At 28.1% G+C, this 24619-nt stretch overlaps 3 protein-coding genes across 3 annotated transcripts in view; 1 reads left to right on the top strand and 2 right to left on the bottom strand.

Annotated features, from left to right (window-relative positions):
* Positions 1-740: 740 nt before the first annotated feature.
* On the top strand, positions 741-8895 carry LOC111613298 (sphingomyelin synthase-related protein 1-like). The gene is made up of 4 exons (XM_023354645.1): positions 741-978; positions 3162-3303; positions 7192-7375; positions 8741-8895. The coding sequence occupies exons 1-4, from the start codon at positions 812-814 to the stop codon at positions 8893-8895; spliced, it is 648 nt and encodes a 215-aa protein (XP_023210413.1). The 5' UTR covers positions 741-811.
* Positions 8896-11517: 2622 nt separating this feature from the next.
* LOC111613296 (glutaredoxin-2, mitochondrial-like) lies at positions 11518-17101 on the bottom strand. The gene is made up of 3 exons (XM_023354644.1): positions 17018-17101; positions 13372-13476; positions 11518-11634 (listed from the first exon to the last, which is right to left on the bottom strand). The coding sequence occupies exons 1-3, from the start codon at positions 17099-17101 to the stop codon at positions 11518-11520; spliced, it is 306 nt and encodes a 101-aa protein (XP_023210412.1).
* A 3471-nt stretch (positions 17102-20572) lies between these two features.
* Positions 20573-24619, bottom strand: part of LOC111613294 (dynactin subunit 1-like) — a 59704-nt gene continuing 55657 nt past the window's right edge. Inside the window, 2 exon segments of the mRNA XM_023354642.1 lie at positions 20573-20861; positions 20942-21037. Coding sequence (XP_023210410.1) covers positions 20721-20861; positions 20942-21037 — 237 coding nt within the window. The 3' untranslated portion in view covers positions 20573-20720.

Here is a 24619-nt window from a genome sequence, read left to right as displayed (position 1 = left end):
GGAAACACTCGTACTTATTTTTTTTAACCCCATTCCCAATAACCTGGCATTTTCACAAACTCGACCACCCTTCGGTCCACATTAGGCCGAGTTTTCAAGGTTCTACTGTATTGATTCTTTCTTCTGTTAATAATGTTAGCAATAACATTATAAATGATAAAAACAACATTGATAATGATGAGCACATGGAATTTTTAACGTGTGATAAGTTTAAATGAATAAAGACACATCAAAATGGATTTCATCATTGGATTTTCAATTTTCCACCAATTAGTGTTCATATCATTTTCTTTCATTTGAAATTTTAAAATTGTATTGAAGATGGTGACTTTCAAGATGACAGTGGGGTTTGACTACATGCCATAGGTATACTCATTGGTCTAATATATAATGGTAATGATTATATTTATCTAACATTAAATATTTTAAAGATGTTTGTGAGGTTTCTGACTTGCCATGTATTTTATGTGGTTATATATATATATAAGCTTGCTTGTTAATAAATTACAGATATATCAGTTTCTATTAGCAGTTGTGTATGCATGTTTTAATTTATAATTTTGCTATCTCAGTTTTGAATAGTTCACAGCAGAAATAAATAAGTAATTTTTTAATACTCTTTTCTGTTCTATTGTTTGTCATTAGCATAAATTATATTATTTAGTTTTAAAATTTTAACATTAAGATACTATAAATGTTATTAATGTTCTGTTAATTATAAAATATTATTTTCAAGTTAAAGCCTGAGGTTTGGAAAACTATCGTGGGTGTGTTATATTTTGTCGTTGTCACGTGGATAACTGCAATAGTTATGGTGATTGTACATGATCGAGTTCCTGATATGCAAACATATCCACCATTGCCGGACATATTCCTTGACAATGTACCACTTATTCCTTGGGCATTTGCAATTTGTGAATTTACTGGCGTCCTATTATTTATTATTTGGTGTTGCATTCTAATCTTCCATAAACACAGGTTAGTCTTAATATTGGAATTCTATATATTTAATAAAAACTTTTATTATTAAATGTTAATGTTTACTTTTATTTTATTAAGATTGTATTATTTTCCATTTTATTCAAAATTTTGAAGTATAAATTTAAAACATTATACTTTAAGTTATATTTGTTTTGTTGTGCTCAAATCCGTGGAAACAATTGAAGTTTAAATTTGTTAAGTATTCAAACTTTTTATATATTATTGTAATCTGAAGATGAATTTCAAAAAGTCAAACATTCAATTTATTGCTGGATTTTAATAGTTAAATAAAGTTTTTTTAAAATGTAGATCCAATGGGCTTTTTTATGCTTTTAGCAGTTCCTTTTGAACTATGTACATTCAATACAGACAGATTTGATAGTAATAATACATGGATCTGAGCTTTATTCAGAAACGCTAAGTAATAAATTATTATACATAGATAAATTTAAATATATTTCTTATTAAAAATCATATTTGAATATATTTGAATATAGAAACAAAATAATTTATGATTAACAATATCATCTGTAATAAATTTTATTAGATCATACGATTATTAGTAATTTTTTAAATATACAGAATATCAAAATTGCAGTTCTTACAAGAGAAGGTTAGCAATTACCAATACTTTTTTAAACAAAAAGTATATCATTTTATAGACATTGCCTCCCCAATAAACATACTAAATGTATATTTTCTACAAAATTTTATATTTCTATAAAAAATTCCAAAAAATTTTACCTGATTTAAATGTCATGACACAAAGAAACAACACCAATAGCCAAGATGTCTAGTTTGTTGTTTTTATATTTCAATTTGCAGAAGGTTGCAGTTTCAAGATTTATTATGATTTTTTTCTATATTTTTTGTTAATATTTTTATTCATTGTGTAAATTTATTTATTGTGTAAATTTAAATAAATTTACACAATAAATAAAAAATTTAAAAATTTTCCAATACTTTCATTAATTAATATGCATGTGTGTGCATAATAATGGAAAATTTGACAAGTTGTAGTAGTAGAAGTAGTAGTCCCTTTTGTCTAGAAAAGTACACAGTTTAAAATGAGCAGAATAATCTTTTTTATTGTCTTATTTACAAAAGAATAGCCACCTTCTGCTATTGGACTGTTTTCAGAAAACAGTTGAGGTGAGTCATTGACATTGGAAAGTCAAAGAAATGATTATTTTGACAGTGGAGAGGTAAAATTACCAGATAATCAAAGCACACGGTCAAAATTCATAATTCTATCAGTAAACAGTTGATAAAAAGATTATGTTGTTGCTAAAAAATGTACATTTATAAAGATAATTAAAATGCAATATTTATTAAAGTATGTTTCTTGTCTTTATATATTAATTTATTTGAAAATCCATGTGCAGTGTTGTTCTCACTAGATGTTAATTAATCCATTTGCTGTAATAAAATTATTTTAAAAGGCCATTACTTAAGATGGAAAACAGCCATTATGTGCATGGGTTAGTAATTTACACAATCTATAAAGATATTTAAGTCGAGAAACATGAAAAATATACATGGTAAAAAAGGATTGCCATAGCAAGTCTTAAAACAGCAGCTTTCTGCACATCAGAATGCAAACCAATGAACTAGATAATTTGCCATTGTTGCTGCTTATTAGTGTTTACATTAATTGTATCTTTTAAATAAGATAAAATCTTTTTATGGAAACAAAGAATTTTGTAGAAAGACCATCGGTATGTTTATCAGGAAGGTAATCACTATAACATGACGTCTCTCTCATTAAAAAGTGGCATTAATAATTTCCAACCTTCTCCTGATAGATATTTTAATACCTTTCCTCTTTATTCTACTTGTTAAGGAAGCTAACCTTGTTAAAAACTGTTCCATTCCATATTCTGGAAGTTTACAATGAATACACTTTTGGCTGATGTTGACTAGTATAAAATGATTCCTATTGACTTTATAGTTTTTAACAAGGTTTGCTTCCTTAACAAGCAAAATAAAAAAGATATATATTTTTATTTCAGGAAAATGTATTCATTCCTTTATACAAAAATATTTCTGAAAATTTTAAAATGATAATTTTTGAAGATTCTAAAATATTTTAATATCTGGGCAAACTATTTGTGTTAGTTTTCATTGAATTTTCTTCTTAAAAAATATTTTTCAAAATTAATTATGATAAACTTTTTTAGGTTTGTTTTATTACGACGTATGTTTTCCTTATTTGGCTCTGTGTTTCTACTTCGTTGTATAACAATGCTTATTACATCACTTTCTGTACCAGGAAGACATTTGGAATGTAAAGCAAGGGTACGGATTGTTTTTAGTAATGAGGTATTAGCTAATAAATTTTAATATTTAAAATTTATTGTTTTATTTGAAATAAAATAACTACTGTATTGCCTTAATTCTAAGACCCAATTTTACCTATTTTTACTTGACCAAAGTAGAGATACATTCTTGATTAGATGATGTCTTACATTTGCAGTCCAAAACAAGCAGCAGTCATTGCAAGTATTGATGTATTATTTGCCATTAATAAACATTTTTGGCTATACTATTAAATGATTACATCAGTTAAATGTACTTTTCTTGTAATAAACATTTCATTTAAACTATCTTGATGTTTAAAATATATTTATATTGTTTTTCTAACTTGTTCATTAACTTAAAATTGATTATTTAAAACTTTTTCCTTCATAAAAAAAATCTTAAAATTGGGTTTCAAACTCATGAATTGGCCTTAGAATTGAGGAAATATGGTATATTTTAAAATAAATTTACTAAAAATAGATATTTTTCTGACATATTGCTAAAAAGTTGCTAGATATGAATGTTATACGAGAAGTTGTAATTAATCTGAATTGAAGATAGTGTTTGTTATAAGATTACTTTTATGTATTAGCTATTCACTTTGCTTTAAAATTTGTTTCTTTGTATTTGTGGAAAGCAATGCTCCTAAGAATAATTAAAACCTACTCATTCAAGCAATAATAAAAGCATGAACCTAATAAATTATAATTAATAAAATACAAAAATATAAAAAAATGCAAATCCAAAATAAAAATTTACATAATTTAAAATGAAGGAAACTCAAATGAATTATTTTTTCAAGAATTTATAAAAATACAGTTGCCTAAAAAAAATTATTGTGAGAAGTGAAAATTACTATTAAAAAGAAAGAAAAAATCTCATTAATTATTGTTTATCAATGTCAGTTATTCATATGTCACTTTTCCAATAGTCTTATCTGTTTAATTATTCATTATCTATTAATTATGCATATCATTTCTTTATTTTAAATAACAACCATTGATAATTACAGTGCATGAAGTATGAAGCAGTTTTTATAGTTAATTGTTTATCGTGTTTTTTAGCACATAATCATGTAATTAGGCTAAATAAATGAAATTTGAGAGACCTAATCTTTACAAGTAAAATTATTTTCATTGTATGATATTTTTGCATTGTTTAAATAAGCATAATGCTTATTTTGGAGAATATTATTTCATCTTCCAGAAAAATTAATTAATAGCAATTTCAGATTTAAACTACAAAAATCTATATATCTTTTGTAGGGCTTTATATGATGATATAGTATGGAAGATGTCACATATACATAGGAATTTTTATAAGATGTTAACACAGATATAATAAAACTAAATGTAATAGTACAAATTGTTTTCAGTATTCATGTCTGTCATCTTTAGTATGAACACACACAAATTTTATAATCATCTGTTAAACATTTTGCTTGGCAGTTTATGAAGATTTTGAGTGCTTTATAAAAGAATGAAAAATATCAAGCCTCATATTGTCATCAAATATTTTGTCAGGTAGCATAAGATTCTAACAAAAATTAAAACTGACACGGATAATACTCAAGTGAATCATTTTTTACCATAAAAAATGTGGGTACTCTATTTAAACATGGCAGAGAAAGTTTGTAAGACTCAAAGTGGACAACTGTCAGTAGCAACAAATGAAAAAAAATTAACAAAATTTACAATATAGTGTTACAAGGGTATCAAATTAAAGTTTGCAAGATTGTTTAGAAAAATTTCATAAAATTAAAAGCAAAAAGTTTGAGAAAAGAGCAGGAATTGCCAAGAAAAAGATGCTGTTTTATCATGACAATGCATTAGGTCTTACAGCCACAATTGTGATGGCCAAATGCTTTGTGAATTTTGCTTTTAATTGTTGCTATATGCCCGATATTCACCTGATATGGTTGTGAGATTTTTCTCTTTAACCTAAAATTCAAAAATTTCTTGACTTGAAAAATTATCAGATGAAAAAGTTATTACAAAAGCAGATTTTTTTAGAACTGATGAATTAAATCATTGACTTAAAATATGATTGTTATTCATGGACAAATATTTAGAAATGATGATCAAGTTTCCATTCCAAATCCCTCTGTTCTATATGGATAAATTGAAAATATTTTCAGTTCTAAGTTCATCTAATCTAGAAGTTTTATATCTTGTTAAAAAATTATAAAAATGGCCATAAAAAATCAAAAATTAACTTAAATTTTATTCATTCTCTTCTTTTAGTAGCATCATTGCATAGAAATCTTAAACTTAAGTCTTCTCTAAAATTATAAGAAAACTAAGTGCAAAATTTGAATTAAAACTAGAAGGTTTTTATTCAAATTTTATAGTTTTGACTAACATTTCTATGATGTGACCAGAAATATTATCAAGATTATCATTTTTAAATATGATATTCATAGTACCTCTTATAAAAAAAACAGTAAGTTTATACTATTACAATAGCTTTAACATTTTCAATGATATTGTCTAAGATATAATTTAAAAATTTACAATAAGCTTATTCTATGAAATTTTATTAAGATTACTCTAATATTTGCAGGGAAAAACTTGGAATATTTTTACTTTTTATAATGTCTGAAAAATAATTTAAAAAAGAAATCATCACAATATTGTTTGAAATATTTATTAAAAGGATGCAATTCATGTAATATAAATTATTTTTTTACTGTTTAATGTTAATATTTATTTTTTAATTATTACAGAAAGTTTATATATTATGTAATTCAAGATAAATATAATTCAATCACCCATATTCATCATCAACTAATTTTTTCTTTTCACATTGTGTGCTTATTCAAAAAGAATTTAGTATATCTTTAAAATGATTTTTAAAAAATGATGTCAGTATGATGCAAATCTAGACGCCGATATAGTTTGGCAATTAATAATCTATACATTAAAATGTGCTCATGCTTAAATATTTAATATAGAAATTTTGATATGTTGTATTTTGTAGAAGATATCATATGGATTTCATTATTTTAAATTTCAATTACTTATGATGGTAAAAATTTATATGTACAGTAATACCCCGAACTTACACGATAGTTGGGACCGAGCGATAACTGCATAAGTCAAATTCGCGTAAATCGGGGTATAATTTCGCAGTTTGTGTAAAATCCAAGTCGAGTGTATGTAAGCTAATAAATGTTCCCGTTAATCTCATCTTGTCTTTTGATTTGTTCACGGTTACAAGAAATCACCACATACAGTCTCTCAAGTCTCCATAGATATAACAAACACAGAAATAAATAACACAAAATAAATTGTAGCTATGTGTCGATTCTGCGCTACATGTCCGAACATGTAAGCTGAACAATAGTGTGGGGGGAGTGAGTAATCAAGAGTTGTATGGTGCTCAAACAAAAGACGAATCAACGAGATTTGAAAATCGTGTAAGTCGAGGTATTACTGTATTTACAAATTATAAATTTTATACATTAGTACTCTAGAAAAACTGTAATTTCATGTAATTACATACAGTTATGATTTTGATGATGATAAAATGGATTTAAAAACTAAAGAAATTAATTAATTTTAAGTAAATTTTGTAAATTTAAAACATCTAAATTCAATTTTTAAAATAAATTTACTACTATTTGCTTTATGATACTTTAATTAAAACCAAACAATCTGCTGAATTAACAAGCTTTATTATAGCCCGATAATTTGGCAGATTGTCCTGCTTTAATTAGAAGTTTTAATAACATTATTTAAATAATTTTATTTTTTTTTATAAATACTTAAAATATTTTTGTAATAAAAAATGTGTGTTACTTTAACAACATAAAACAATTTGCTTTGTAACATGTTTAACATTTTAAGTGATTCTTTTTTTTTTTAAATTGAATATTATGGTAAATAAATAATTACATCTTACTTTCAGCCAAGTAGTAATTGGTGGGAGAAAATTCAGACAGCATTTTTAATTTGGCAAGGTGGAGGAATGTATATAAAAGGTGTTAGAACTTGTGGAGATTACATGTTTAGTGGTCATACTGTTGCTTTAACACTTTTTAACTTTTTTATTACTGAATGTAAGTTATGCATTTATATTATCATTATTAATTTTTTCATATTATAAAAGTTTATATGAACTTGTGTAAAAGTAATATCACTAGAAAAGCGTTTAAAGCACATAAAACCATATTAAAATATATACAAGTATNGTCAACCCCCCCTATAATACTGTTGATTTTTCCGTTTCATATGAATTCCATGTTGTACGAGTCACTTAGATTTTACAAATACGTGTGCCAGGTTGTGAACGGCTCACGTATTTGTAAAATCACCGTCACTGCGGAGGGCTATGCCGTCCGCAGTGAGCCGGGATGTGAACGGCTCACTGTGGACGGCATAGCCCTCCACAGTGAAGATCATAGACTCAGGATGGAGTGTGTACTGACTAAGCTGTGGTGATGTTTTTGGTGTCATATCATGGTTACATAGACACCAACAGTATGTTGGTGTCTATGTAACCATCAGTTGCTACTATGGTGTTAATACCTTGTTGGGCTTTCCATTCCTTGAAAGTTTGTTGGATGCACATCTGGGAGGTTAGTATTTTGAAAAGCTAGGTAGTTAAGATGGATGCTGTAGTTGGAGGTGTTACTGATTCTGAATGTTCTAGTCAGAAGATTGAAGGTTGTACATTGTGCTGTTGTGTGTTTTGAAGAATGGTATGGAAGAAGTAATCTGTAGTAACTTTCTTGACGTAAGTACTGTATTGTTTAATGATGCATTTGTGGAAATAGCGTTCAAGGGAAAAGTAACAGCTCAAACTTGCAGTGCCCCCTGCTTAAAGTGTCCATTTTAGTAGCAATAGAAATGAAACCAAATACCATTCATTGTTAGATTTCAATTATTGGAACAGAATTGCCGGCACATTGTCATAACACCATGTTACTAGGTTCGTAAATAAACCTAACATTTTGTATTTTTGCAGTATCTAATCTTTATATCTTAAAGGATTTTAAAGATAAAATAAAGTCCAATAACTTGAACCCACTATAATTCAATAACTGCCAAACCATTTTTTTTTCCTCTAGGGTAGGTTGACTATAACATTTACAGGCCAACAAGGGGGACATTTCAGAATCAGTGAAAGTGAGGTCTAAAACTGATTTTAAAATTACAGTAACCAAAGTTCAAAGTTTATTGATCTATAAATCAGTGATATTATATTGAAGTGTTAATAAAATTGCTCTATTTAAAGATTGATTATAGAATTAAATGTGAAACCCTGGAGTTGAGAAGGGATATTTTAATGTTTTAAATGAAGTTAATAGTTTTTAAATGTAATTTTAAATCAAGATGATACAAAAATTGTCTATCTATCTTTGTAAAAGGAAGTACAGTACTTCCTCTGAATCAGAGAGAGAAGCAATGTAGTTCCTTCAAAACATAGTTTAATTGAGTTTGATACCTCACTCTAGTCCCAAAAATGCCTGACTTCCTCATGTTGGAAGTATGGCGTGATATTAGAACTATACCATTGGTGGACCAAGGAGCATATAAAGGTGAAGGGCCACCTTCGAACAGTGCCAAATCGTTGATCTACCAAACTCGCTACTCCATCTCTAGATGTTAACGCTCTCAACACCATCATCTTGGATGTATGTAAACAGGTAAAAAATTGATAATTATTGTAAACTCTAAAATATTCAATAACTCGATTAGAGAGGTTAGATTGTAGAACCTTTCCATTTATTTTTATATAGTTATTCCTTTGACTAGTTCATTTAATTTTATCATTATGTATAGAATTATTTAGGTGTTCAAATATTTTTTGTTATAGGAAAGGAAAGATGGCCAATCTTTTCCCAATATCATTTTTTATTAATCCTGATCAGGTGTTCTGGATTTACCCTCACTATCTCTCTAAAATATCAAAAACTAGCAAAACCAGTGGCCGTCGGGTTACCTTACCTGCGGTCATTCTGTTGTCCTAAAACTCTTGATACTTCTTTCTCCAAAACGTACGTCTGTATCAGTATCTGGTGACCATATTTTTGGATTGAGGATGTCGAATAGGATTCTGCATTCCTCTACTTCATTCCTATTAATTTTTGTTGCGATACTTGGCAACAGCATCATCTCTACTTTCTTGCAATTGTCGTCAATAATTTAGTCGACACAATTAATGCCTAGCCACATGTTAATGTTTCAGTGGACTGAGTTTCAAACTTACATGAATATCTCTCAATGATGTTTTGTTCTAATCATGGCTTGTGCATATATTTTAATTATAACAATCAAATTTTATTTCATTATTAAATTGAGATATGAATTTCAAAATAATTATATAAGATTGTATCATTATTCTGTTTCTTTTTCAAATTATCCAAATCTCTCACAATATAATTTGGAAATTATATGGACAAATTTTGATTTATAAACGTCTAAGTAGCAAAATTTGAATTTATCCCATTATATATCTAGTCCTTAGATAAATATTCAGAAATCATTTTGTAATAAATTTAGGGGTTTAGATTTTTGTATGTTGACTTTCTGGAAAAAAAAAAAAATATTTGTGATGAATTTACTGTAAGCCCAATATATATTATTAATTTACTTGAACATTTCTGAGGAATATTTGTGCGCGTTGTCAATTGAAATGCCATCAGTTTTTTTTGGTTTGTTTTAAATTTTGGATGGTCCTGTAATGCTGACTTCACCTTTCAATTCTGTATTTGAAGATTCAGTCTTGTTTAGGGAAAGTACATATAAATAGTTATATTATTAATTTATGGAGCTTAACTAGGAAAAATCTGGATAACAGTGAGTTTAAACATGCAGAAAACTTTGCTTCAGATATCAAATGATAATCAATTTCAGCTAAAAACTGTTATTCTTAGGTGTTTCTCCCTATCCATATTACTTTTCCAGTTGTTATACATAAGAGGGAAAGTATTTGAAGTGTCCTGAGTCAAAAACTTCAAAATGTTGAGAAGTGCAAAAAAATTTGGTTCCGTTGTATGTGGGGGGCCCACTATTTTGTTCACCCTCTTTGAAACTTAACTCCTGTGCTTTTTGTTGAAATTTTGCAGGAAGATGAGTGACCCAGGGGATTAATGCTATTAAATTTTGGTGATTAAGTCCAACCCTATTGGAGATACATACGACCCCCTTTATCTCCCCACCTCTGACCTTTAATGACAATTTTACTTGTTATTAGCATTTATAAAACTCATCCCTAGTCTCAAAATTAAACAAAATGGCAAAAAAGCTTAAATACTTTTCCTGGATACATTTTATGGTGCCATCTGTTAGTTTAAAAAAAATCCAGCAACAAGTGGTGGTGATTATTCTTTCTTGAAAAGCAGGTAAACAAAATTTCTCATATTTAAATTTTATAGCTTAATTTTTATCATCATTGTATACTCAAATTATTTGACTTCCTTCCTGGTTCCCTTAACCTCCTATTTGAGTGCCAGGAAAGTCAAGCAATAGTTATTGCCAGCTTTTCAAATTTCTAAAAATTCTTTCATTAAAACAAAATCAGGATAGGAAGAAATCCTGTGACAACATTTTTAATTAAAGGATTTTAAGAAAATATACAGGGTGAGACATATGCATGTCCTGGCAGAAAAAATTAAATTAAAATGCAATTTTCTAAATGCTTGCCTTCAGATACAATCAAATTCTGTAGGTATTTATAAAATTAATCAACAGTTGGAATCAATTTTTTGCCAAAGTCCTTTCGTTGCATTTCTGATGTATCTCCAGTGGAGAACTTGCAGATTTTTAGGAGTGCAAATTTTATTTTCATTAAGGACTGTCCATAATACAAACTTCCTCGACATTTCAATGAGTCTGTATACTGCCTCCAGTGTGCAGACAGCTTTGGATGAACCAAGAAAATTATGAATCGGGACCAAATATTTGCTTGATGTCATCACATCAAGTGCCCTTCATCAAACTGTTCAGAACTAAGTAGTATTTGAGAGTTTATTCGTAACAACAGTATTTTCTCTCCAGTACATACATATTTCCCACTTTGTCCTCAATAAATTCTAAAAATCTCATGAGAATGATGATATAATTAGATAATATTGTACAATATTCAATGTGTGTACTTATGAACAACAAATTAAATATACAGTAGTTATTAAAGTAAAACTTTAAATTTAATTTTTCAAAATAAAATTTAAATTCTAACACGAAAATAAATTAACGATTTAACATTAAAATACAACTATAAATTATTAATTTAAAATGACTTGTAAATACAGTTTTCTATCAAAGGTTGTAGCATATTCTTTTCATATAATTCTTTGGTTTCACTTCCTCCACCGACACATTTTCCATTTATGAAAACTCTAGGAACCTGTATGAATAAATTATTTCCAGATTTTAATCATTACTGCTAAAAGAATTTATTTTAATAGTAAAATTAATATGATGATTCATATTTTATAGTTAAATCTCCAAGCAATTAAATTGTAAATTAAACATTTCCTCATGGAGATGCTATTTTTCATTTGTAATGAAATATGACAGAAAACCATTAGTCTAATGAACACATTAAGAATAAATGGAACTTTCCTAGTCCTTCAATGTATAGTTCTATTTTTAAGCTATTTTATAAGAATTTTCCTTAGACAATTGACAGACATTTCTACATACAACAGAGCATTATTAATCTGAAATAATCAGCTGGACATTACTGTGATCAGTTATTTGAAAGAATAAACAATACCTTAAAATAAGTGTTTTAATTCTGGTACAAGAGTAAAAAAGATTATGAATGTGTGTAAAATTTTTATGCCTTAAACTTGATTAGAAATAGTCTTTCCTTGAAATCTAAAATATACTGACGAAACTTTGAATTCAAAACAAATATACACAAAATAGCAAAATTAATAATGGGACTATAGAAGATCGATTGCTATTACATAAAAATGTAATTTCTGGAATTAATATCTCTGAAGTCAAATTCACTTAATTGATGATCTACTGTATAGAAATAAATGCATGGATGATATTAAATAAAAAAACATACAAAATATTTTGTATGTTTTTTTATTTAATAAGTCAGACAAATTAAAATGATAGCTTTTTGGAACATCCTTTATCCATGCACTTTTATCATCATTAAATAATTAAAAATCATGTACTTAACCTGTTTTCATTAAATTGAAATCTTAATTTTAGTAGTTCTTTTTAAAAAGAACAACAATTCTTATTCTAAAATGTAAACTAAACAGAAAACATTCAAATCTTATTTTTTATTAATGATAACTTAGATATAGCACAGACAAAAATTTTTGTCATCAAATTTTGAAATATCTTACACACTAGTAAGATAACTAAAAACAAAATTACAACTCGTCAGTAGAGGTTTTTTATAGAAATGGGATAATCAATTATTTTTGTTTTAATCCTCGTATCTAGCAACCTCTAATATACTTTGGAATGTACTTTTTTATTTACAGTATGTATCAGAAAAACTTGTGATTTTCATATCTTTTGTCTAAGATATAGCCAAAATTACAACTGCTCTAATGGAAGCCACATGAAAGAATAGAAATAGAACCACCTCATTAATCTTGCCTGTATATAAGATGTTTCCAGTTGAGACACACACCCCACATAAAAATTACTTCGTTACTTTTCATCTTTAAACCAAGAACTTCTAATATTTCTTTAAGTCTCATCAACAAGATGCAAATCCATGGATCTATGTCTCGTCTCTAAAATCGTGCTGCTGTCAATGGCTGCACACCTTAGAGGCATGAAGGAGTGAGTACATGTCAAGAGTTACAATTTGGCACAGAGTATTTGGTGCCCAAATCATGCATGCACAAAATAAACCAGACTTGTAGGTAGTAAGAGAAGCTGAATTCTTCACATTTATGACAAGTGCACATACCTTACCCATGGCATGAATGTATCTATAATAAATACCTGACTTTAAATCTAAGATTTAAATATTCAAACAATTACTACTAACCAAACTCACTGAAGCATTTCTTAGCTAAAATAATCTTTTTTAGAATTATCACTAAGATATATTTCAAAATTGTTTAATTATGACATACTATAAAAAAAAAAAGGTACTTACAGTGTGTGCTCCAGTCATTTTACGAAATACTCTCTGTACCTCTTCAACATCACTACGTTTACTTATATCTACTGTTTTATATGGAGCACCTAGTTTATCAAAGATCTAAAATGAAGAAAATATATATAAATTTCAATATTTATACAATCTGAAAACTTGAACTGAATGAACTGTGTATAAAGAATGAATTTTTAATAATTGTAATATTACAGCAATATTTTGATACATCACCTAACCCACGATCTACATGATAGATTGTTCTTATAATGAACCAATCACGTAAATTCAAAATCTATATTTATGATTTAGGAATACAAAACAGAGCTTTGGAACAAAGATAAAAAGAATTTATCTTCTTCCTACCTCAAATCCAGATTTTCTAATTCGTTTACAGGTACAAGTAATCTTTGGATTTTAAGGTAATATCACCAATAAGTTCTATATTTTATTGAATTTTAAAAATAAATTTCTTGATATTAAGCAAAGTAATGTATAAAGTGTAAATTTGGCACACATACATCAAGGAGAATCCAGTCTTTGCACTAAATTGAAAATAGCACCAACACAATTATACCAATATAATAGTAAAAAAAAAATGAATGTTTAGACTTAAAATACTGAATATTTCTTCATTGCTAACTTAAGGTGCTTTGGTTAACTTTACAGCCCTGACTAACCCAATTGAAAACCTATGGGCTATTTTGAAGAAAAAGGTCACAAAAGCCCTTCCTGTACTAAAGAGGAATTGAAAGTTGCAATTCAGTAATCCTGCTTTGAAATAAATCTGCTGAGGTGTGTCAATATTAATTCAACAAATGTCACTGCAGATCAAGACTACTGTATTTTGAAAGCAAAAGGAAGTCCAACCAGATTTTAGGAAAGATGGTCTAATAATTGTCTTTGATTTGTTTTTCTTTATAACGAAACATGCAACAAACAATGCATTAAAATATTATACAAATCTCTACAGACATTGAATTATTGTTTATTATTAACCCTCCAGGGATTGGAATCTCTCACCCACACAATGTGACTCTTCTAATAAAACTTAGAAATGTAGAAAAAAAAAATATGAAAATATTCCTAACTTTTCAGTGGAGGACATGCACCATAAACATTTTTACTGCAAATACCTTTCAAGGGGAGGGGAAATGCATCTGACACAATATGCCTTCTCACATATGAAAAAATTAGTGAAAAATTGCACAGGCACAACTCTTGGAGTGTCACACAAAATGAGTGCAATTCAACACAATAGCAATTTAAAATGAATATATCTTTACAAAAATAAAATTCCTTGTATTCTCTTCTCTCCCTTCATCTCTGGACCACAAAAATGAATTCCAATTCATTTCAAACAGACCATTGAATTTATTTGTGATAACATGTCTTGTCACACAACTAAGTGCAACAAAAATATAAAAATTAATTTTGATAATATAAACTGAATTTTTGATGGTCCACAGATTTATTTTTGATTACTTCATTCCTTATATAGAAAACATTCATAGTTAAACAACAAAAGTTGATACTTTCTGTAATATTTTGAGGATTATGGGAGTCACTGATTTGTCACTGATAATGGCTAAAAAACAGATTTATTTGTAAGAAAATGATTCATTGATTAGTATTTCTTAAGTAATACATTGATTTGATAGCATTACCTAGTATTAATTTTTTCCAAGGCTATTTTAGCACTATCAATTTTATAAACAGACAATTCAATAAAAAAAAAGTGTCACAAATTACAAAAACAGCTTCAAGATGGACTTTAAACTATTTTAGCAATTCATGGTTATGTACATTGTATTTTTTTTTTTATTAGATGATCATAATTAACCTTTCAACAGTGGAATAGTCAGGTATGGTGCTACCCCTTAGTAGTGGAGAATAAATGTGCAAAATTTTTAGAGTATTTTTCTGTGTGTTTTTTCTCATTACTATTTCAGAAAAAGATTTTGAAAACAGTTATGTCCAGTAGACAAGTCTTTTTTTTATTGTTACATAATTCATTTTTTATGTGAATTTTTTTTATTGCGGTAGTTTTAGGCTAGTTTTAGCAATACCCCCCAAAAGAATTTGACGTATATATTTGTCCCTCGCCACTGCCACAAGATCGCCCTTGACGAATATATTTGTCGCTCACTACTGAGTGGTTAAAATATGTCTATTCAACGCTGTCTAGAGAAATACTTAGTACAAATATAACCAAAATCTGGTATAATGACATTTGAAGACTTGTAGAAGACATTTTTGTAAAAGAAAATCAGACAGGTGAACCAGTCTCATATATAGTATAGCTATTGAAATTAAACTGTTAATTTAAATCAAAAACTTTTCAAAAAAATAAATAAACCATTAGTTTATACAAGTTTAGTCTAAAGTGAGCTACTAATTTAAAAAATTTTGCAAAATCAATGTTTAAAACAATATCTGGAAAAAATTTATACTATAATTTTAAAATTTTATATAGACGAGATACAGTGGTGCCTCGTATAACGGACGCTGCGAACAATGGACTTTCTGAAGAAAATAATAAATATTAACATGGCCGACGGTATTACATTTAATAAAATATAAAAATATAAAATTACAACGTTTAACAATACTTTGTTTCCGTTTGTTCATCCGTCGTTCGCTCCAGTTGACAGTCCACAAAAATTACAATCACGGAGGCGACCTTTCTTTAGAGGCTGCTGCCTCCGCAATAAAATGCAAATATGGTTAAAAACGTCCTCTGGTGCTATTGCCACTTTCACAAAAATTCATTTTGAAGAAAATAATAAATATTAACATGGCCGACGGTATTACATTTAATAAAATATAAAAATATAAAATTACAACGTTTAACAATACTTTGTTTCCGNACAGAGCTGTCATCCTCCAAGCAATGGGATTTCGATTAGAGCTCGGAAGAGTTTTGAAGATTCTTCCAAGCTCGAATCAAAACCCCCATAAAAAAAAAGCAAGTACTGGTATTGGCAACCGTTTAACAATGATTGGTTTACAGATCCCGAGTATAGAATTTGATCGAAAAAGATCCCAAAGATATATGTTTTGAGAGGTACACAATTTTGAAAAACGTTAACAAAATATCGTTTTTGGCTGATAAGGCTACTTAAAAGCATAAAGCTAATTATTCTATTAGAAAAAGTTCTTGCACGATCAAGTTTCTTCCATCTTCAGAACCTCCAGTAATAAGTAATGACAAAAACAGTAGTAGTGTGACTGTATTTATGGACATCATTTGCTTTTACAACAAGCAGACCATCTAACAGAGTAATGAGAAAAATGTTCCCAGATAGTACTATAGCAAAGTCATTGATAACACGTACCAAAGCCCGGTATGTCATGCAGGAGAACATTGTATTAAGAAGAAAAGAATAAAATCTCAAAGATATGTCAAAAATTTTGTTTTACAGTAGCTTAGGTCATTGCTGTTGTTGCTTAGATATTTTGACACAGGCAGATGTAAAGTTTTGGATCACTGTTAGCAGAGCCGGCCCTACCATAGGGCGAACGGAGTAGCCGCTCCAGGCGCCAAGTCTTGGGGGGGCGCCTCAGTGGTAAAGAAAATTAAAGAGTATAAATTAGGGGCAATCAAGGGGGGCGCCGTAATAGGATCTCGCCCCATCCTAAAACTTGCCTCGAGCCGGCACTGACTGTTAGATGCTAGTGAAGAAGATTCTTGTGAAGCAGGACATTTGTCATTTGTGGTGCAGTCAGACATTATGTTCTACAGCAGTGTTTTTCAACCTGTGGGTCGCGACCCCCAGGGGGGTCATAAAGTCTTACACGGGGGTCGCGGGTAAAAGAAAAAGACAAGTGTTTGTAGGTCCTACACTACATTAAAAAAAACTACAATTTCAGCAAGAAGGCTGTACCTGTTTATTATACAGTACAATTGGTTTTTTGATCGACATTCAGGTCTCAACAATGGGTGTAGCCAGAGATGGGCCTGGGTGGGTACGGGCCACCGCAGAAAATGATAGCCGTAAAAAGTGTTGAGCTGACTTGCAAAAAGAAGTAATAAGTAGAAAAGTAGAAGTTGGAAATTCTCATCCTAAAAAAAAGTCAACAGCATCCGAGCCCAATGTTATAATGAAAAGGAAGTTTCATACGTTGTGTGTCTTAAGTTATTGTCGATTCTTCTCAAATTCTCGTTTTAATCAACAATAATTTTTCTCAACAGAAAGAAAATTAAATATATAGTTTTTAAAATCACTGATATAGTTTTAATATGGCCCTAGGGGGGGGTCGCCAGAATTTTTTAACTTGTAAAGGGGTCGCATATTCAAAAAGGTTGAAAAACACTGTTCTACAGGAAATATGGACTCTTCTAATATCTCAAAACACACTAGAAATCCAGTAAAAATATAGACTAATTTTAGAGTAATAAAAATAGCTATGGTGTTTAATTTAAACACGCAGTATATAACGAAAATAACTTTCAATTGTTTTGTTTTAAATTTAGAAAAATTCTTGGAGTTGCTTACCTTAATTCAGTCATGGGTCCCCAGTGGTAAGTTCTTCCACCTCGGCCATCAAAGGGAATGTTAAATTATTCACTGTAGCGAGAGTTCACTACACACAAAAAATAGCAAGGACTGACAAAATTTGTTTACTATATTGAGTGCCCGCAATATGAAAAAGTTCACTGTATATTCACATTTGAAAACATTAACCCCAAAAACAATTATAAAATGCAATGTATTATTTGTAGAGCGTACAGTAATATTTAATATGATGATCCATCAGCTATTACGAGTCATGTGTAAGGGCTGTATTTACACATGCATCTTTCTTTTTCTTAAATGCTATGGTATTAAAATCTCAATATGAACACGATTTGGGTCCAACTAGATCAAATTAAGGTTGTCTGATAATGCATATCCTACGTGCACTATCAGACAAAGAAATGGGAAATGGACAAAAGTGCAATTTTTTTTTTAATGATCTACAGCTGTTTCTGCTGTATATGCAGTAAATCTCTCTTGAGTATGTACTGTTAATGTGAGAAATATCATCCCATCATCCAATTACAAATAAACACCCAAAATTTCCAGGAATTTTGGGCATTTATCTGTAATTGGATCATTCCTGTGAAATGTAATTCCCAGGATTATTTACATATTAATACTGTAAATTGACCATACAAAAAATTTGTATGGTCACTACAGCATTAATATAGAAATACAGAAAAAGGATTCAATTGGCCCAAAATTTTTTGTATGATTATTACAGTGTTAATATATTAATTAAAAATATACTACTTTAGACCAGTGATGAACCTATGGGACAATAGAAACTAGGTTAAATCATCTAAACAATTGAATACAAATAAATTAATTAATGATTGATTAGAAAGAAATTATAAAATTTTATTCGTAATTGACTTGATTGCGCACCTCCTACACAAAACATTATTCTAATACGTTTAGTGACGTCAATAGATCTACCATTTTTAAATACATACGTAAGTGTACATATTGTGATTTTAAATGCATTTAAATCTGGCCCTCAAGCATATAAAATCAAAAAAAAAAATGATGCAAGATTTTCAATCCCTCAAATTCAAAGGAAATAACAGTAATCAATTTTCAGATTCAGAACAAAAATATATCCAAGTGTCTCAGAGAAAAATTCCTAAATCAAGTTTTTATGTAATAACTAAAAAATTGTGATGTATTTTCTAAGAAATCCAAGCAATGACAAACAGTATCAAGCATATCTGAGTTAATTAACCATAAACATTTTTGAGAACTGATTAACTTTGAACTTGGTTACTTCATAGCAAAAGACTGATTATCATCATCTTCATTACCTGGCCACTATATTTGTTAACTATTTATAAAGAATGGTAAATCATATAACAGTATATAAATTACTTTTTATGTAGGAAATACTGTGTAAAAAATTCTAAATGAAAAGATACAAATATTATTTAGTAATTCTTAAAAATAAAATAAATTGATTGAATATAACATGATAGATTGTCTTCCATCATTATGCATAAAATTTACCAAAAAGGGACTTTATCATGATATAAATGAAACAATATCTTCATAATTATACAGTTTAAATTGAAAGATTATGAAATTGACATAACTCTTTTAAAGCTAAATTCTAACTGAATATAGTGGTATTTGTTAACATTTATCACCAAAAGAATAATTTATGTAGATTATTACAGTAATAAACACAATATTTTCCTTATACTTTTCCAGGAATAATATTTAATAAATATCAAACGTTTTTTCTCTCTTTTAGGGAATGCTCACTGAATTGTTCTATTTAAAATAGCATAAAACCTGAAACATGCTCCTAAAAGAGACCATAAACATCTGTGGTTCATTAAAGATTATTGTTGGAAAGGTGTAAGGAAGGTATGGTTTATTACTGCAACAAAAGATCCATCATTGGAGAATTTATCATAGATTATTACATTGAATATTACGTTATTTATTCTGAAATTTGAGGATTATGGTTATTGTTTGTGGCAGTGGTTCTTAACCAGTGTTCCACAAACCTACCTTGAGTGTTCCATGAAAGAAAAGATTTTAAAGATTTTATTCAAATTTATTCCCATTGCAATATTCATAGATAATTCCATATTTCTATTTTATTCAATATATTCAAGTTTATTAGTTTATTGCTTCATTATTTCCTGAGAATAGTAAACATGAAATTGCTTATCAATTTTTGAATGTATTGATGGTAATTCTCCTTTAGTAAGAAGTATATGAATGGTGTTCCATGCCTCAGGAAGGTTGAGAACTACTGGTTTATGGAGATCAGTTAGCAGGAAAAGCAGAACTTTCCTTTGCATCAATAGAGATATTATGGACACTTTGAACATTAGAATTGCATGTTATCTACATTATTACCTACTTGTTATTAAAAAAAATGTTTATTATAATATTACTTTTCAAGACACTTGAATTGTTTTATATTTGTATTATAACTTACTAGCATACTAAGTATAATAATTTCATAACAGTTTTAAGATTCTTAGTTTGTTGAAGTAAAAGTTAGAGTAGAATTACTCAATTGCATTTAAAAAATCCAATACATTTATTTAAATACAAGTTAAAGTTATTTTTAAATCAATTTTATTGAAAACTTTAACAAATTTTTTGTGTTTGAATAATTTTAGTACTATTTAACTTGATACATGAAGCGTAAGCTGTAATTGTGATAATTACAAAAAGAAAAAATTTATTATAGCAACAATTCACAGTACACACATTTTCATGTGAATCTTTAATATAAATTAATGTATGTATAAATATGTCACCTTTTATCAATTTTTCTCAGTTTATTTTAGTAATAAATAACATTAGCACCTTTTAAATTATTTTGGAATGAAGCATTTTTAGATCATTTAAATTTACAAGAAGTGAAATTTCTTCAGGTTCTTTGTTGACTTTTGAACCATCGTTTTGACATAATTGCACTCTTCCTACAAACTGTTTGCTGTCTTGTAATGTCTAAACATTTTGTATAAAGTTAAAAATAATTATACAACTCATAATTAAAACACACAACAAATTATAGTATAAGATCTTACTTTAGCTACAGCTGGATCAGGAAATGTAGCAAAATCACCATAAACATTACCGTGTCCTCGATGAGAGGCAACTAACTTTGTTACTTCGCATTGCAACTAGAGAGACAAAAGATGTTTATTACAGATTTTAAAATATTTTGTAAATTTTTAAATTTCCTTAAAATTAATTGAATAGTGATAATCACAAATCTATACTTTTGATTGCAAAAATTATTTATATTATTTTAAATGTAAGATTTAAAAAGCATGATATAAATATGTGTATATGTACAAAGTACTTTATTAAAAATAAAAATACCACACTGAAAGGATGATTGAAAAGACACATGATAAATCAAAATCATGAGATACATATAAGCCACTTTGGGCATGTGTGCCATAGGTTTGCCACTCCTGCTCTATGCCAAATTACTTGACATTTAATTAGTAATTAGTAGCATTAATATAGCCCGATGTAATCCTGAAGTCATTTGGCATAAATGAATGTACAGTGTGCATGCAATAGAAAAACTTTATTTTTTTTTTTTTTATGTGTGTGTGGTAATTTTTTTTGTATTACCTGGTAATATATAAGAAAACAGATATATTTATATATATACCCTGCAGTTCATTTCAAACTGGTTGTTCAAACTTCAGGGTCATCAAAAATCTAGAACTTGTTGTCCATTGGACAATTAGCATATTCTCTTGATTTCTAAACTTGAAATATTATAGATGTTTTTTGATGTAAAAGTAAGACCACATTTAAAAAGTATCATGTAATCAAGAGATGAGTGCATATACATGAGCAGTATTATATAGGTTTATGCTTGGTTTTGAGAACTGTATCTCTTTAATACCTTTCTTTTTACTTATAAATGTATCAAATGTAAATTGAAATAAATTATTTCATTGAACGATTTTCCAAAAACCATGCAGACTCAAAAAGGTTTGCCACCCCTGGCCTAGAGATAAGCATTAGATGCCAAATTACTAATTAAATGTCAAGTAATTACTAGAATTAAAACCCAATGCAATCCAGCAATTGTATATATAAAATCCTGAACATCCTGGCAACATACAAGGTGTTTATTTACAGTAGATGCTAATGTAGAAAAATAGAGTATAAATTCTTATTGGATGTTAATAGTTTGCTTTTTGTTCATATTCTGATTGTGTTATACTACTTTGACTATAAGACCAATAAAAACAGACTAATCACACTTTGGTTACTGATTCATTGATACATTTATACTATTGCTAAACCAAAATGAATTTTGACAGTATGGTCATATTCAGTCAGCTACAATGTAATAAACATGATTATTACCAAAACAACAGATTTAGCATGTATATTTTAATACATGATCATACTGTCAAAATTCATTTTTATTGCTATTGTAATTATTGCTATTATTTATTAATTTATTGCTATTGTAATTATTGCTAAAATAACAGATTTAACATGATTAGGGTGCCCTAGCAACTCTAATGTTTTTATAGAATATGCATTATAAAATATTTTTGAAAAAAGATGGCCAAATATAAACAATGCAAAACTCTTCACCAGTGATCCGATGTGTACTTCTTAATTATACTAACATATACCCTGGATATAAATCACTTCATTTAACTTTTATTACAAATATTAAAATTTTCTTGGCTTCTACAGTCACTCAATGAAACTAATGCCTTATATCAGTGTTTCTCAATCTTTTTTGACCTTTGGCCTCTTTTGAGCTTAATATTTTTCTGTGGCTTTCTCATGATAGTAAGTCATTTTGAAAAATTTTGCATTTCAGATATTGTTACCATTAAATCATGTAACTTTCAATCTTCAAATTCAAAACATGTGTACATATATAATTGTTATTTTTTAAAATACTTAGATTTATCTCCACACTGAAATTTATGCCAATTTCAGAGAGGAACAATTGGTGGCACTAAAGAAATTTCATGGTATTTGCACTGTATATACCTACATGCCATAAACCTATATTTAATATTAAACATTCTTTGATAAAAAAATAAAAACAACATGCTTTGCATACACATGCAAGATTCATTATGTCTTTGTTTATAAAAAAAAACAAATGTATGAATATTGCCTGATAACAAATACAACATTTCAGGTTCAAAATTTCCCTATCAAATTTAGTTTTGTATTTTATTTAAACAAAGTACTTTAAAAATTTATACATTTCTCTAATAATTTATTTATTGAAGTTTGTTTTCATATAATTTTACTATTTTATTCTGACTGTGGCCCTCTAAGAGTTTGCTCTGGCTCCCCAAAAGTCAATTTTTATCCAGTGGCTTCCTTGAAATATTCTATGACCCCAAGAGAGTAGTATTTCTCAACATGGTTTCCAGTTGAGAAACACTGCCTTATATTATGTCATTTCTGCTTATGTAATTTTTAGATAATTATACTAGGACTTATTCAATTCTCATCCTAAATTATCATTAATTTTATTATTTGCTTTTTTTATTTCTATATGTTCATATAACTGTCTCATAAACATTATCTCCTTTTCTTACAATTATTACAGTATTCAATTTAATCTCACAAGCTTGTTCATTGTAGTATCTTGTAACCAAAGTTACAATAGTTACAATAATTATATTTTATGGTTCATGCTCTGCAATTCTAACTTTCAATTTTCTGCCTGTTTCTCTAGTATAAATGTAACTATTATTACAAAAAAAAATTTTATTCAAACTGAAATAAAATTTGTAATTTAAATACAATGAGAGAAAAAATTAATTAATATGATACAATATAACAACACCAAATCAAATAAAAGTCATTAAAATATAAGTGTTCTATAGTTCATACAAATGACTATTACTAAATTACTGATATTTTTCCTCCAGTTGCCAATGCTTAATTTTCTCATTGAAAGTAAAATTAAAAGACAAAGTTTATTGGAAATAAGAATGTAGACTAACCAATCTATCATATTTATTGAAATGACTAAATCAGTGGACTAAAATAAGCCATTTCTCAACTGTAATTCTTTTCCAATTATGTTCTCAACATTACCATATTGTTTAATTTCATTTATTATGGTACTACAATTTCTTTCATGGTTAATTTGATTTTTTTTTTAAAATATGAAATAATCATAATTACTTTTCATATTAAATAATGTTATAAAAATTAACAATATTAATTAAATAATTTCTTATTAATAATATCCTTATTTTTAATAACATGCTTAATATTGTTTGCTTTACTTTATTAATATTTTCAATAATTAATGGAATAATAATTTAATGTAAAATTTATATTGATTAAATTTTGTTTAAAACATTGCTTGTTCATACAAAACTATTTGAAGCAGAGCATTAATGAAGTCTTTTCTACGTGGCTTATAGAATTGTATTCATTCTCAAAATCTGATTAATCAATTTTGGTAAAACTTTGCTCTTTTATATTAATTGCATTGAGGAATCCAAAAATGTAATAAAAAGTGAGTGTCTATGATTTCATTTTCAAGATACGGTGGGAGCAAAGTGACAGTTTCCAAGGTTGCTAGCACAAGCATGTGAAATTTTTATTCTTTTTTTTATGCTAGCAGCAATACCATTGTTGTGGTAGCAGCAAGTGATCATTACACATCCTCCTGAAACATTATTATTGACTTGCTAGCAGTTTTACTCAATTCTTTGTTGGTGTTTGGACAGAAAACAAGC

Source organism: Centruroides sculpturatus, unplaced genomic scaffold (genome assembly GCF_000671375.1).
Source record: "Centruroides sculpturatus isolate CEXI.00-Female unplaced genomic scaffold, Cexi_2.0 scaffold1887, whole genome shotgun sequence".
In the NCBI taxonomy this organism is placed as follows: domain Eukaryota; kingdom Metazoa; phylum Arthropoda; class Arachnida; order Scorpiones; family Buthidae; genus Centruroides; species Centruroides sculpturatus.
The sequence above is the reverse complement of the archived record's forward strand: the minus strand, read 5'-3'. Positions and strand labels throughout refer to the sequence as shown.